Source organism: Eubalaena glacialis, chromosome 5, assembly GCF_028564815.1.
Source record: "Eubalaena glacialis isolate mEubGla1 chromosome 5, mEubGla1.1.hap2.+ XY, whole genome shotgun sequence".
Taxonomy (NCBI): Eukaryota; Metazoa; Chordata; class Mammalia; order Artiodactyla; family Balaenidae; genus Eubalaena; species Eubalaena glacialis.
Genome location: NC_083720.1, coordinates 14,697,118 through 14,712,886, shown reverse-complemented (window position 1 = coordinate 14,712,886; position 15,769 = coordinate 14,697,118). Strand labels below are relative to the sequence as shown.

The 15,769-nt window shown below is 35.8% G+C and overlaps 1 protein-coding gene across 3 annotated transcripts in view; it reads left to right on the top strand.

Annotated features, from left to right (window-relative positions):
* The window catches only part of INTU (inturned planar cell polarity protein), an 82,041-nt gene that overhangs the window by 43,310 nt on the left and 22,962 nt on the right, over positions 1-15,769 (top strand). For all 3 annotated transcript variants that reach the window (XM_061191101.1, XM_061191100.1, XM_061191102.1), the window contains exons 4-8: positions 303-506; positions 4,822-4,940; positions 8,492-8,581; positions 11,106-11,183; positions 15,272-15,461. In XM_061191101.1, coding sequence (XP_061047084.1) covers positions 303-506; positions 4,822-4,940; positions 8,492-8,581; positions 11,106-11,183; positions 15,272-15,461 — 681 coding nt within the window. The remainder of the gene's footprint in view (positions 1-302; positions 507-4,821; positions 4,941-8,491; positions 8,582-11,105; positions 11,184-15,271; positions 15,462-15,769) is intronic.

The following is a 15,769-nucleotide window of genomic DNA, read 5'->3' as shown; positions in this document are numbered from 1 at the left end:
TCTCGTATTTGTTGTCAGTACTTGGAATAAAATGATTAAGTTTAAACTAATGAACTTATATACAGAGAATTATATATTCTTAATAAATATTTGTAATAATATGTGCCAGATATTGTCCTAGGACCTGGAGATACAAATATAAATAGAATACACAGTCCCTGCCATCAAGGAGCCCATACTCAAGAATGATTTTTATGCATACTGTGCATACCTGAATGAATGTGCATGTACAGATCCTTCTTTGTGAAAACCACAGATGATTTTCCCCTGTTGAAAAATCAACACGTTTTAATTTTTTAAAGGTGAAACTGACGTTCGAAAATGCACATGCTGTGAAAAAGCAAACAACTCAACCAAGACAGAAAAAGGCACAGTCAAACACAAGTGATTTAATCAAACTTCCATGGGGAGAAGAGGTCAAAGGTACCCAGCAGAATATTCTAAACACTCCTCACATCGTTATGTATCTCACACTACAGCTCGACTCGGAAACATCAAAGGAAGAGGTGAGTGTCTTCTCAAAAGTGCAAAGGAAAAAAGTAAGGACCTTTTTATAGTCTTCCAAATGATTCTCAGTCATTCTGTGTCTTATGTTTTTGGTATGTCTCTTATACACAGCAGTCTTCAAATTGACAAGCTCAATGAGTCCGTTTATGGAGATTACTGAAATATTTGAATTTGTTTCTTCTACCTTCTTTAAAAGTTTCTATTTGAATTGCTTTTTCCATGATATTTTTTAAACTATACTTGGTTGCTTGTATCATTATTATTCTTGCTGTATATTCTTATTTCTATTTTCTTGTGATTACTCTAAAAATTTTATCATAATATTTCTCTTAACAGATTCTAAAGTTAAATACTATCTTAACCCCTTTTCAGAATAATTCAAGGCCCTTAGTACACCTTAACTCCAATTTTCCCCTCTTCACCTGCATGCTATTGTCATCAATATTTCAGTGCTATCATTTTTTTAAATTCCACAAGTTGGGCATAATTATACTACTAGTACTACTACTTACTATTATCATATTTTATACATTACAAAATGTATAAATTATATATCATAAAATGCATATTTTGTACATCATATTTCGTACAGATGAGTCATCTTTAAATTTATATATATGCTTACCATTTTCTTTATTCACTATTCTTAAATCTCAGGCTGACCTTATTTGATCATTTTTCTTCTTCCTAAAACATATACTTTAGGCATCTCTTTTTAATGAAAATCTGTTGGTGATAAATTCTTTTTGTTGTTATTTATTTGATGATGTCTTTTTCACCCCTTCTTGAAAGGTAGCTTTATAATTCTACATTGTGAGAATAGGCCAGTTGCTATAACAAACAATCCTAATGTCTCAGTGGCTTAACATAGTAAAAATTTATTTCTCATTTCAATGTACATGTTCCTGGTCAAATGGCTCAATGATTTGAGCCCTTCATCCAGTGGTTCCATTATTCCCAAGGACTTCAGAGTCCTCTCTTGGATCTTTTCCATCTAGTTGGCCAATGAGAGAAGAGAGAAAGCATGCAATATCACATGGGACATTTCAGAGGCCTAGCGTAAAAGTAGGAACATCACTTCTACTCATGTTCCAATGCCTAGAACTAGTTATATGGTCTCTCCCAATGCAAGAAGTTGAGAAATATAGTCTTCCTGTGTGGCCAGGAAGAAGATGAAGTTAACACATAGCATTACTTATACCAAGTAGGTAGAAAGTTATTTTCTCTAATCTGTTCGAAGATAGTATTTCTTTGTCTTCTGACTTATAATTGCTGTTAATAAGTCTACTGTTGGTCATTTCTTTTAAGGAATCTCTCTTTTATTTTCTTTGTTCAGTTTCTTGCTTCTGGTATGTCCAAACTATTTTTTAACCTCTCCATAGTGTTTTTTTGTTTGTTTATTTGCTTAAACAGTCCTATTTTTATTTTTAGAAGTTCCTGAAAAGTTTTTAACTAATCTACGTGCAAATCTGCCGTGCTATTCCTAGTAGTCTTTTGTTGTTTGCTTGTCTTAGTGATTCTATACTTTATTTCTCTAAGCATCTCATACGTAGCTCTTCTTCATTCTATATCTTCCCATTCCAATATCTCTAAGTCCTAATGGGGACTCTGACTTGTGGCTTACCTTGTTATTTCCTTGGGTATCATTGACTAAACTTACTGCTTGATTTTATCTTTGGGAGTCCTGTGGTTCTAAATGGGGAATGCCTTCCTTCAAAGAGAATTTGCTTCTTCTGCTTCTATCACTGACATAGAGCACTTCAGCCTCACTAAAGGGTCTAGGTTTAATGCAATGGTCCTAGGCCCAGCTGACCTACCTAGCCACTGGCCAATGCTCAGTGTCCTGACTGAAGACACTGTAGGTATCAGCCCTCAAGACAACCTGCCTCTGTCCTTCTACCCACTACTCACCACTCCCAGCTGAGGCCCCAGCTTGCTTTGCAGTGCTGGGGAAGGGGGTTGGAAAGGTATGGAGAGGATGTCATTGGAAACCTCTCTACTTGTTATATATCCAGCAGTTTAGCAAGTATGTTTTGGCCATGAATCCGGTTGTTTTACAGCACAAGGGTCTCAGAGCATCTAGTTTACCATGATGCTTTGAGCAGAAGTGAGATCTAAAAAGTTTTTACCTGGTTTACATTTCTTTTCTTTTGAAATCCTTGCAGCCTATACTCTCAATGCCAAACCCATTTTATGCAAAGGGTGTATTTCTTTGTGTTGCTTCTTCATATGTCAAAATTTAGCCAATAATTGAACTGGAAAGGAAGGGATTTACTTCTACATATTTTTATAATTTTCTGTGTTCTGAAAAATACATGGAGACCTAGAGTTGATAATTCTAATTTCTTGCACGTTTTACTAGTCCCTTGTATCTTTAGAACAATAAGAAATTTAACCATGTATTAAATAGAACACACAACATATTTCTGGGATGGTAGCATCCTGAATCTTTCGAGGTCATCTTGGAGTAGGATAGTGCTGAGGCCTTTTGTCATCCTTGCCCTTCTTTCCATGGGAAAGTGTGTAGATGTTTCTCTAATGAACAGGTTTCTGTCTGTCGACAGCCCTGTATCAACACTGTAATTAGGAGAGGCTTTTTATTCTTACTGAACAGAGTGGAAACTGCTGCAAATACATGCTACTAATGAGTGCTTTAAAATACAGCTAATTAAATTGGTTAGGAACTGTAGAGCTTGCCAGGTCTTGAATTGTGAGGCTTTTTGGGGTGGTCACAGCAGAGGTTGGAATAGAGACTTTCTCAAATGACCTTTGTACTCTGGTATTACTTATTTTACAATTAAATGTCATAGGGTCATTTTGTTTTCATGTGAGTTACATATTTAATAACAGCTTGTTTTCTTCAAGTTACAAGATTTGGATATTTTTAAAAAAATGAATCAAAGACTATATGGTCATTTGTTTAAAGTGGTATTTGGTATTTGGCTAAATACAGTAAGTTTGTTTACCAGTTAAGGTTTAAATTTATTAAGTAGACATAACAGAAGATCTTCACTGGTGTTTGAGTTAATTTCTAGAGATAAAATGTTTTATAATATTTTTACACTATTACAGAAATTTTGAATTGTTAGGCAGACTGTATTTGTCCCACATAATTCCATAGCAATTTTCATATACTGAATGTGCTTAATAAGTATAAAAAACAGATGTGTCCAGTTTGTCATTATTTATATTTTATCCTAATATAAAAGTTGAGAAGGCATGGACTCCAAGTCACATAATTATTTCTTGTAAAGAGAGACCAAAGCAAAGTGTAGAAGGCTCTTTAGAGAGAGAACCAAAGAAAAGATACAGTATTTTAAGAGTTTGGGCTTTCAATAATGACTATGTTAATATTTATGAATATTGTCATTAAGTAGCATAACTGGAAATTACTCTGAATTCTCTATGGTTTCTATCTAGAAATTTTAATTTTGCCTGCTTTTAATTTGTCTTGTGAGAAAAATAGTATGTTGCTTTAAGTAATAGCAAAAAAGTGAGGCACAGAATAATTCAATCCATCATGTAAAAGTATTAGCAATGCACATCTTGATTTTGAAATTTATAAAAATGAAATTTTTTAAAAACTGTGTGTTTCCTGGGAATATGCTCTTCTTGAAAATAGAAAACTATTAAGCATTTTGTGAATAATCTTATGGATTTAGTATTTTCCGTAATTTAAAATGTCTCTCTTTTAAAGTTTGAATACAGATTAATTTGTGGTGGGCAAACACTTTCAAATTTAAACAGAAGATTTTATAATACCATAATACTTCTTTCTTCCTATCTGCATGACTTTAATTTAATTTTGTATTCTCACTCTGTAAGTTTAATTGCAGTCTTGTCTTGTGTTCAAATAAAGATTTAATGGTTTCACCAAAGGTGAAGCTTATCTTAAAGACTCCTAAAATTTACATTTGGTGTCTGTGTGCATATGTAACCACAGGAGATAAGAATATCTATATAACGAAATATAAATATTAGTATTTGAATTTATTGTAAAGGGACATTAATGTTTGAAACATTGTTTGCAATTAGTTGTAATTATTCCAACGAATCACTATCCTACTCAGCATATATATCATGACTAATTTTGACAGTCTCTAACTTATTTTCAAATGTGGTATTTTAAATACTAGGTAATGTGTTAAAATTCCAGGCATACATCTCTCCTTATGTTTGAATAAACCTCCCACTGAAGCTGAAAGGAATCTTTTTTTTTTTTTTTCTTAATTTGAAGTCTGAACTTGCCATGAAAAATACAACGGTTGGAAAATTTGGGGGGAATTGACATTTCTATTTCTTTTTATTTAACAGCAGGAAATCCTATATCATTATCCAGTATCTGATGCATCTCAGAAACTTAAAAGCGTGAGAGGGATATTTCTCACACTCTGTGACATGCTGGAAAATGTAACTGGGACACAAGTTACTAGGTAATAATTGATTTTTATTTAGCTTTCTCTTTCTCTCAAGTTCTTTACCTTAATTCTGACAAACAAAATACTAATACAGGTATCTATTATACAAATATATTTGTATCTATAATGTAAATATTTATATGGCAGATATGATGTCTGCAGATATTTTGTTTCTCACCTAGGTTATTTCTACTAATCATCTATTTAAAATGTAAGTTCTAAGTACAGCTGTAGATCTGGATGTTTTGGACTTTAACAAAGTTGGATTAATGACTATACTTTAGAATTTCTTCATGAAGGCAGTCTCTCTTAAACACAGCATTATGATGAGTTTGGGCTTTTTTATGATTTTATCTTGACTGTTAACTTGCTTGACAATAGCTTTGTGGTTGGTAAGGATGACTGAATACTGAATTTTTCATATAGTTCAAAATATTTTGTTCTCTTCTTAGAACAATGATAGAAAACACACAATAAACATACACTTTAGGAAGAGTATTCAGAAGGCAGTATCATCTGTGCAAGTTCACTCAGTGATGGATAAGCAAACTGGTGTTAAATAACTTTTTGAAAGTCAATTATAGAGCCACACATCCCATTCCATGTTTTTTTTTGTTTTTTTTTTTTTGTTTTTTTTTTGTTTTTTTTTTGGCTGAGTTGGGTCTTCGTTGCTTCGCGCGGGCTTTCTCTAGTTGCGGCGAGCGGGGGCCACTCTTCGTTGCGGTGTGCGGGCTTCTCATTGCGGTGGCTTCTCTTGTTGCAGAGCACCAGCTCTAGGCGTGCGGGCTCAGTAGTTGTGGCACGTGGGCTCAGTAGTTGTGGCTCACGGGCTCTAGAGCATAGGTTCAGTAGTTGTGGCGCACGGGCTTCGTTGCTCCGCAGCATGTGGGATCTTCCCGGACCAGGGCTCAAACCCATGTCTCCTGCATTGGCAGGCAGATTCTTAACCACTGCGCCAGCAGGGAAGCCCACCATTCCATGTTGATTTATCAAGTCTTGACTTTGAAATATTATAGTTAACTTATGGGAAAAGGGGGCTCAACGTTTTTGAGTTTTGTTTTTGCTTTATTTCATAAAATAGATTTATAGATTTTAAACCATTTTTCTTCCTTAATATTTCAACAATTTTAGACTTTACCAAAAACAGTTTATCTCAAACTTTGAGCTCCTTAACATTGATACAATATCAAATTGGATTTTCTAGGCTTTAATTTTTCTTTTCCCATTTTCTGATTAAAATGACACCTCTAGGATTTTATTTTATTTTTTTTGAAGTATATAGTTGGCTTACAATGTCGTGTCAGTTTCAGGTGTACAGCACACCTGATTGTGATTCAGTTATACACACACACATATATATATATTCTTTTTCAGATTCTTTTCCCTCTATAATAGGTAATTATAAAATATTGAGTGTAGTTCCCTGTGCTGTACAGTAGGTCCTGTCTAGGATTTTAATAGATGGAATCTGCAAGATAACGGGAAGAATTTCCTTGTTTTTCTAAATGAAAGTGATGTTTAACTCTGGGACTTTTAGTATAGTGTATATAGAAAAGATTAGTTCATTTCAGAATACTAGTAACCGAGGCTCCATTTAGTCTATAAATTCACATTTATAAAAGCATGTGATAGGCCTTTTAAAATTTTTTTAAATTGCTTTATTGAGATATAGTTCATATATCATACAATTCACCCACTTAAAGTGTACAATTCAATGGTTTTTGTATATTCGAAGATATGTGAAACCATCACCAGAGTCAGTTTTAGAACATTTTTTTATCTCAAAGAGGAACCCTGTACCTTTTAGCTATCAATGCACCTACCCCACCCCAAGCCCTAAGCAACCACTAATCTACTTTCTGTCTCTATAGATTTCCCTATTCTGGACATTTCCTAAGAATGAAATTGAAATATGTCGTTATTTGTGACTAGCTTCTTTCACTTAACATAATGTTTTTAAGGTGCAGGACTCATTTTTAATCTTATTAGTAAGAAAATGTGTTTAAGTTTCCCCATGTGGATTTTATTTTATTTTTCTCCTAAGTATAGATATTTTACTTCATATTTAGACCTTGTTAGCTAAAATATGGATTAGACATGTGGAAAACAGTAAATATATAGAGAAAAACTTTTTTGTGAAAGAATATGAAAATAATTATTATTTCAGGGATTCCTTAGCAACATATCTTTTGTTGCATACACTGTTTTAAAACTATAGTGAAATGAATTATGACTATAAAGGAGTCTAATATTTGTCTAAAAGTATATGCATTTTAAAAACTTTATTAAGGCAGAAGTAATATCCCTTTAAAAAAATCTATTTAGCAATTCATATTTAAAATCCCACACACTTATCTACTGTAGTATAGAAGGTACACTATATCCTAGGACTCAACAGATAAAGACTGATGGGTGTATTTTAATTTCAAAGAAAACATTAAATATATATATATATTTTTTAATTTTTTTAAATTATGTTTAATTTTAAAGTAGTTTTAAAAAGAAGTATCTGATCAGTTAAGAAAACATGGAAAATATAAAAACAAATGGAAAAAATTAAAATTACCCCAAAGTCTACCACTCAAAGATAACCACCACAGATTCCACGAGGCAAAGGACTTGGCTGATCTTGTTCATTTCTGTAACTCCAGGGCCCAGGCACGTAGTAAGTGCTCAGTAAATATTGCTAAATTAAATGATAACCTTAATATTTTCCATCTATTTTATACAAATGGAATCATACTCTACCTACTGTATTGTAACTTTTTGTGTGTGGCAATATATCATTTAACATTTTCCCAAATCAATAAATGTTATTTTACATTATATTTTTATTTTATCTTCTTCCCACCACCTACCCACACTATAAGAAGGAATCATGTTCTGTGTAGTTCCATAGTTTATTGTTGTATCTCTTTTTTAGAACACATTTAATTTGTTTTCCAACTTCATTGAAATATAATTGAAGTACAGTAAATTGCACATATGTAAAATGTATAATTTGATCATTTTTGACATTGGTATAGACCCTGAAACTATCACCATCATGAATATAGCCATCACTCCAAACATTTCCTTGAGAATATGTTTAAATCTGGCTTATATTTTGGTTACTTGTTTACGTATCTGTGTCCCATAATGAATGATCATCTTTTGAGCTGGGACCACATCTTTGTTTCTTTGTAATCTCTTTTAGTAAATCATGTTCATAAATAGACAGTCAGAAAAGATTTGTTAAATTAACACACTGGGATGGAAGCTTTCTTTTGAAAAAAAAATTGTATATAGTCAGTTAATGTTAGCAAAAGAATTTCAACATATTTTTGCTGTAATGGGTCTACTTTTGTTTGACCTAGAGTTTTTTGTGGGTTTTTATATTTCAGAATATGTTTTTGTTGTACAATTCCTTGCCTTTTCTGTGTGGCAGTTAGGTATATGCCAAGAAATTTGCTGATTAAGCGTGCAGTTCTTAAATCATACCATATGTAATCTTTTATGAATGACTGTTTATAATTTTATGACATTTAAAGATGTTCTAATTTCATTTTGACTCTGTTTCTTCTTAGCTCATCCCTTCTTTTAAATGGGAAACAAATTCATGTAGCTTATTGGAAAGAATCTGACAAGCTGTTGTTAATTGGCCTGCCTGCTGAGGAGTAAGTTGAGATTTTTGTTTACCTTAAAATCATTTCTAAAATACTGCTAACAAAGTCTGTTTCATTAAAATGATGACATTTTTGTCAAAAGGTAAATTCAAGAAGTTTTACAGTTTAAAGGTTTGCTGCACTAGTGTAATGGCTACCTGTGTTCATTTGGTATGAATAGTACAGAAAGGTACCAAGAAGGCCCAGCTAGACCAATTAGTAAGGGTGGAGGCCGTCAATACTCTTTCCTCTGAGATATGGCCAGTACAGAGGTGGCTGAGAGATGAGGGTGTCCTCTGCTCAAACTTTTGACAGTATCGTGGTTTGGATTTTGCATGTTTACAGTTTTTTACTGTTGGTGATTTTGGAGAATTAAGGGTCAGCAGAAAGGTGTTTTGCCTCGACGTTGAGCACCTTTGACCAAATAAATGAATATTTATCTTTAAAGTGACTTCTCTAATGGTATGTCTTATATTATCATGGTCTCCTTCTTAACATTTTTGCAAGTATTTTGAAAAATGTCTCATGTTAATAGTTGGAGGTAAGAGCAGGGCTGACCATTTATACATTTGGTAGAAGTGAGTTACTAAATCCAGCCCACACTCAAGGGGAAGAGTATCAAACAACTGTGGACTTGTTTTAACACCACAAAGAGGAATTCCAAAGGAGGCTGCAGTGAAAAGTATCAAAATTATTATGTTTTAAAGTGGTCTTTAATTCTGGACAGAAAGAGATATGATCTATCATAAATGTGGGATTCTGAACTTTTAACATGAGGGGATAGTGGTGCTATTATATATGTTAAATGATGGCTCTCTTTTATCAGCTAATGTGCATTTTTCTGTCTAAAAACCCTGCTCGGAGACTGCCCTATGCCAATGGGTTGGATCGTGAAAAACTGAGTTGTTTTGAAAGAACAAGAATCGGAGAACATCCAGAACAAGATACTTTAGGGTGTGGTGGCAGGGCGAAACATCTGCCTTTGGACTTTCATAGTAGCCCAAAAGGCAAAAGACAAGACACAGATAATACAATGGTGAGATAAGGTAGTGTGGGCAGTTAGACAGCGGAGAGGAAGGCCCAGCTAAGCAACTGAGCAGAGGCTGCTTCCCCACTTTCTGATGCCACCAGCCAGATTAGTTAGGCAGTTAGAGACAGTTTCCAGGAGAGGTTTTACCCTGAAGCCAAAAAAGGACTGTCACTGCTGAGCTCTGGATCCAGGTTGAGCTGGTTAGGGGATGCTCTAGCCAATTTCTCAACCTTTGTTACCGGGGTGGGAGTGGGGAGGCGGGGTCTTCCCTAAATACTTATGGCATCCCTATCCTAGAGAACTTGGCTTGTTTAGTTAGAATGAATTCGAAGTTCCTCCTCCTTCTCTATCCTGAGCTTCAAGTCAGAAGTAGCCCTAGCCACCTCTTTACCCAGCTCTTTTACGGCTCATAGCCACCACCCCGTACCAAACTCTTTTCCTCATTGCATCTTGTTTCACATGACTGTGAAAGGTAGTTATTATTATTCTCCTTTGTTTAGACTGGGAAACAGAGTATTGAGAGGTCATGCACTAGCACCTCCTCAGTGTCAATTTATATGTCTCTGTATCTCCAGCATCGTACAGATGGTTTGTAATTGAACTCTGGCCGCCCTGGGATTGTTTTTCCCTTGTCTGTCTTGATGCCACAGTCTGTACTTTCTTTCTTCACCACTGTGCCTTTTACAAGCACGATGAGAAAAGTGTTGCCCCACCCAGGATACGGTGGAGCAGATACTCCAGGAACATGTGTTTTCATGGGGGGAGATCATCTTCCTGTGACAGCTGCAGTCAATAGCGGGGACCTAACCAGGAAGACAGTGTGAGGTAGTGGAGAGAGTAACCTTGGAGCTAAGGAGATGAATGCCCACCAGCAGGTTCTGTTCCCTGGGTGTGCCTGCAGAAGTTGCTTAACTTCTTAAACCTCAGTTATACCCACTGGTATAATGGGAATAAAAGACCTGCTTTGTAAAATTCTTACAAGCCTTCAATGAAAAAATGTTAAGTTCATTTCTTTCCTTTCTCCTACGTTCTTTCCTTTCTCTTTCATTTAGGGGTGTCTTTTTGTCACAAGAATTAGAGGTTGAGATCTGGGTATTACTGGAAAGTGTCAAGAATTTTAACATTTCTTTCTATAGGCCCAGATACTGAACCAGCTGCTTTATATGCATTAATTTTATTTAATCCTCAGAATGAACCTGAGAAGGCTTAGTGATTATGGTCCCATTTTACACATAAAGGAAATTGAACCCTAAGGGGGTTAACTAATCTCCATATAGATGGTGATATAAAAGTGCCTACTCGACCCATGTTAGAACCCCAGATCTAGACATCAAACTCTTTAATTGCTAATGCAGGAAACAACCATTATACACAGCTATACTCACAATTAACACGCATGCTTTTCATATTCTTTACATATAAAATGTAAGGATGATCTGCTTCTTTTATATTATGAATCAATTGATTATGTTATAAATGAACAGATGTATTTTTGCTTCTTTTTAGAGTTCCTCTTCCTCAGCTAAGGAATATGATTGAAGATGTTGCCCAAACCTTAAAATTTATGTATGGTTCTTTAGATAGGTAAGTACTTCTTTGAATTGAACCTCAAGTTTTAAGTATATGATTCTAAATCACTTTTTTGCACTTAATAGTGTTCCTTGGTTGTCAAGTTAGTTGTTTGGGTTTTTTCTTATTATTATTATTTTCTCATCCTTCATGACTGGCTTTTATTTTACAGCTCTAGGCAGTTTTTCACTGGATCCATTGCTTTTTCTTTTTTGGTCTCATATGTTACTTTTGTGAAATAGTGATGTAACCACAATTATATTCTGATCTGATGTATTTTTGTAGGGGCAAATGTAAGAGCATTTCTTCAGAACAGATACAGAAAAGAGTAAGAAGTTTTTTGTGTTTTCCTCTGATTATAAGACCATTGTCAAATTCACTATCCTAAAATGTGATACTTTTTCCTTAAAAAATTTTTAGTAAAAAAAATGTATGTGCTATTAAAATAAATAAAAGACATGGTGGAGAAGGTAATTGTCTATTTAGTGTATATTCTTCCATATATTTTTTATATAATATGAATATACATACTCTTTTTGTACACATGTGGGCTCATATTATACATATTTTTCTGCTTCTTGCTTTGTTTTTATAAATTTTTTAATATAAATTTATTTATTTTATTTTATTTTTTATTTTTTTTAAAAGAGTAGGCTTTGCTTTAATTTATTTTTATTTTTATTTATTTATGGCTGTGTTGGGTCTTCGTTTCTGTGCGAGGGCTTTCTCTAGTTGTGGCAAGCGGGGGCCACTCCATCGCGGTGCGCGGGCCTCTCACTATGGCGGCCTCTCTTGTTGCGGAGCACAGGCTCCAGACGCGCAGGCGCAGTAATTGTGGCTCACGGGCCCAGCTGCTCCGCGGCATGTGGGATCTTCCTGGACCAGGGCTCAAACCCGTGTCCCCTGCATTGGCAGGCAGATTCCCAACCACTGCGCCACCAGGGAAGCCCTATTTTATTTTTATTTTTGGCTGCCTTGGGTCTTCGTTGCTGCACATGGGCTTTCTCTAGTTGCGGCGAGCGGGGGCTCCTCTTCGTTGTGGTGCGCGGGCTTCTCACTGTGGTGGCTTCTGTTTGTTGCAGAGCACGGGCTCTAGGCGCGCCGGCTTCAGTAGCTGTGGCTCGTGGGCTCAGTAGTTGTGGCTTGCAGGCTGTAGAGTGCAGGCTCAGTAGTTGTGGCTCACGGGCTTAGTTGCTCCACAGCATGTGGGATCTTCCCGGACCAGGGCTCGAACCCATGTCCTCTGCATTGGCAGGCGGATTCTTAACCACTGCACCACCAGGGAAGCCCTGCTTCTTGCTTTTTTAACCTTGCAGTATGTGATGCATCTTTCTTGATATGAAAGAGGAAATTTGGGGTAACCGTTTAATATTTGAACATGTAAAATTATGGATGGAAAACCGATGTTTGTTAAGTCCCACTACTTCAGAGGGCTAAAATGATACCTTTGCTTCCAAAGCTTTAAGAGTATATCAATATACATTGAGTTTATACATTTTTCCAAACCATAGTAGTATCAGATCTCTGTTTATCTAGAGTGGATCTTTATTGTCACTGTTGTCAAAGCCGCGTAAAGGAATTTTTTATGATGATGCCATCTGGGAAAATTGTCTAATTTGCAATATTTTCCTCCAGGAAAATACAGACACCTCCCTCTCAAACCCAATTACTTATTAGCATTTTCCAAATGTGTGAACTACAAAAGACTGGGCAGCCATATACAGTGCTTTTACCTTTTACTAATAAGAAAGATTTTAACCAATGAAGAGTATAAACTCTTAAGGTGGTTATAAACTACCTCCTTAAATTTATACTAGATGAGCAAACCTTGCTATGTTTTGCCCTAATTGAAGCTTTCTATTTTCATAAGACTAGAGATAATCAAAGATTAAATTCCTGTAATGAATTCTGTATATGAAGATAAAGCAATTGGAGTTGTTCTGCAAATTCCAGTGGAGTAGGTTGGGGGCAGAGGGACTCTTAATTTCTCTGAATTTCATTTTGAAATTTAGCTTCCATTGATTGGGAAGTACCTCCAAGTTGACAGCAAATTTAAGTAGCTTCTTCTTGCCTAGGTGGGAATTTGAAAGGCAAACTAAGATAATAAATGTAATGATCCACTGAGTTCTTAAAACCAAGAAGCAGTATGGATCCAAGATATTGTTAATAGTCATTTTGCAATATTTTGTTTAATCACAAGGTTTTTTTCTGATTATGAAAGATATTAAAGGCCATTGTGAAAAATTATGAAAAGACTAAAATGTCCAAAAACTTAAATTATCTTTTACAAGTTGTGAGCTGGTTAGTTCCCTGGGAGCCACAGAAAACTGATTATACATTAATAAAGTTTAGTGTTGTGATCAAATTAAAGATATAAGTGTCCTTCATCATTCCCAGCCAATCCATCAGCAAATCCTAACCAGTCTGTCTCCAAAACACATCTCAAATCCATCCATTTCTCCCCATCTTCACTATTACCCTGTCCACCGCCATCTCTCACTACTACAGTAACTTCCTGATTTCCTTGCCTCCATTCCTGCCTCTTTAATTTCCAAAGTTACAGTGATCTTTCTACATTATTATCTGGCTCCCACATACCTTTCTGATTTCAGATCTCAATCCACGCTGCCCCTCTGTATTGTTCTGCAGGCACCCTGGCCAAACTTGTTCCCACCCTGGGCTTTTGCACTCTTCCCTCTCATTAGACCTTCTTGACATCGGGATCTCAGCTTAAATGCCCCGTTCTCAAGAGACCCTTCCCTAACCATTTGATCTAAAATAGCCAACCAGTCACCTCACCCATTCAGATGGTCCTGTTCTCTGCTTAGTCCTTTGTACAAGTTCATGTTTTTACTTTTTGTTCATTTGTTGTCATTCTCCAGTAGAATGTGAGCTCCATGGGAGCAGAGACCTTGTCTTTTGTCTTGATATTTTTACTGCTGTACTTCCATCAATGAGAATAGTTCCTGAAACATAGTAGGCACTCAAGTAATTAGTTGAATGAATCAGTGAATATTATTCTGATATATTAATGGTATATATACCAGTTATTGTGTTATCCAGTAGTTTATACCAGTGAATGTTGTACGTAATGCTATATGCTACTTTTACATGGCCAAAACCAAGTTGTCTTTTTTTTGAAGAGTTTTTAAATAGTTATGCCTTCATTACTGAAGAGGGGAGGAAATAGGCTAATTATGTGTTTACTGTATACCAGTAAGTAATAAGCATAATAAGTACTTACTATGTACTGGTACTTTGCATGAGAGTTAGATTGTATTATCCCCATTTTTACAGAGTTGGGACCAAAGTTCAGAGAAAGGTTAAATGATTTCCCTGCGAGAGATCTACCTAGTAAAAGCAGTGATAAGATTCAAAGTCAGATCTGTTCTATTACACAGCTCAAAATCTCTTTGTTATCCTGTGTTGCCGGAAAGATACTGGGAGTTGTAAATGGTTGAGAGATAGTCAGAGGTAAAAGCGAGTTACATTTTTTTGCAAAAAGGGAACTTCAGCCCATTCTGTTATAGATATACCACTTGTGTTAGCCCTGTGGTTTTCCCATAGTACCATCTGCCCTATGTATTTTTTTTTTAATTAATTTATTTATTTATTTATTTTTGGCTGTGTTGGGTCTTCGTTTCTGTGCGAGGGCTTTCTCTAGTTGCGGCGAGCAGGGGCCACTCTTCATCGCGGTGCGCAGGCCTCTCACTATCGCGGCCTCTCTTGTTGCGGAGCACAGGCTCCAGACGCGCAGGCTCAGTAGTTGTGGCTCACGGGCCTAGTTGCTCCGTGGCATGTGGGATCTTCCCAGACCAGGGCTCGAACCCATGTCCCCTACATTAGCAGGCAGACTCTCAACCACTGCGCCACCAGGGAAGCCCTGCCCTATGTATTTGAGAATAGGCTTTAGGGTAAAAAATATTGACAGGGTGAATTTCTTAACACACTCCATCAGTAACATAGCAGTAATTCTTATTAAGGGAGGAGAAGTAAGGAAGAGAACCTATGTAGTTAGGAAAGATCCAGTCACCTTAGGAGCGTACAAGCAATGACTACCATTTCTGTATGTTGTTCTAACTTTACAGCTCTTGTTTTTTCAGTGCCTTTTGCCAGGTTGAGAATGTTCCTCGTTTGGATCATTTTTTCAGCTTGTTCTTTCAAAGAGCACTTCAGCCTGCTAAACTGCATTCCAGTGCCTGTCCCAGTACACAACAATATGATGTTTCCAGTGCAGTACTTTTAGACAATCTCCCTGGAGTTCGGTGGCTCACACTTCCACGGGAAATTAAGGTAATCTTAGGCGTCATAAATAAGAATCAGAGCCAGTTGCCTTATATTCTTTATCTTCTCTCTCTTTTTGTTTTTTTTCTTAGGCTTTTTGTTATTTTCAGGGTTATGGGTAAGAGTTAAAGGGGCAATTGGTTAATAAGGTAGGAGGTTCAGTGCAGTGAACTTTTTCTTTCTAAATAGAAATTAGCTCTCTCATCTTACTTTAACATTTAAGCTTTGTTCAAACTTGGAATACTTTTCAGAAATCGTAATTATATGGTGTGTCTTACTTTTGAATTTTGTGATTTAGATTTTATAATGCAGGGTCA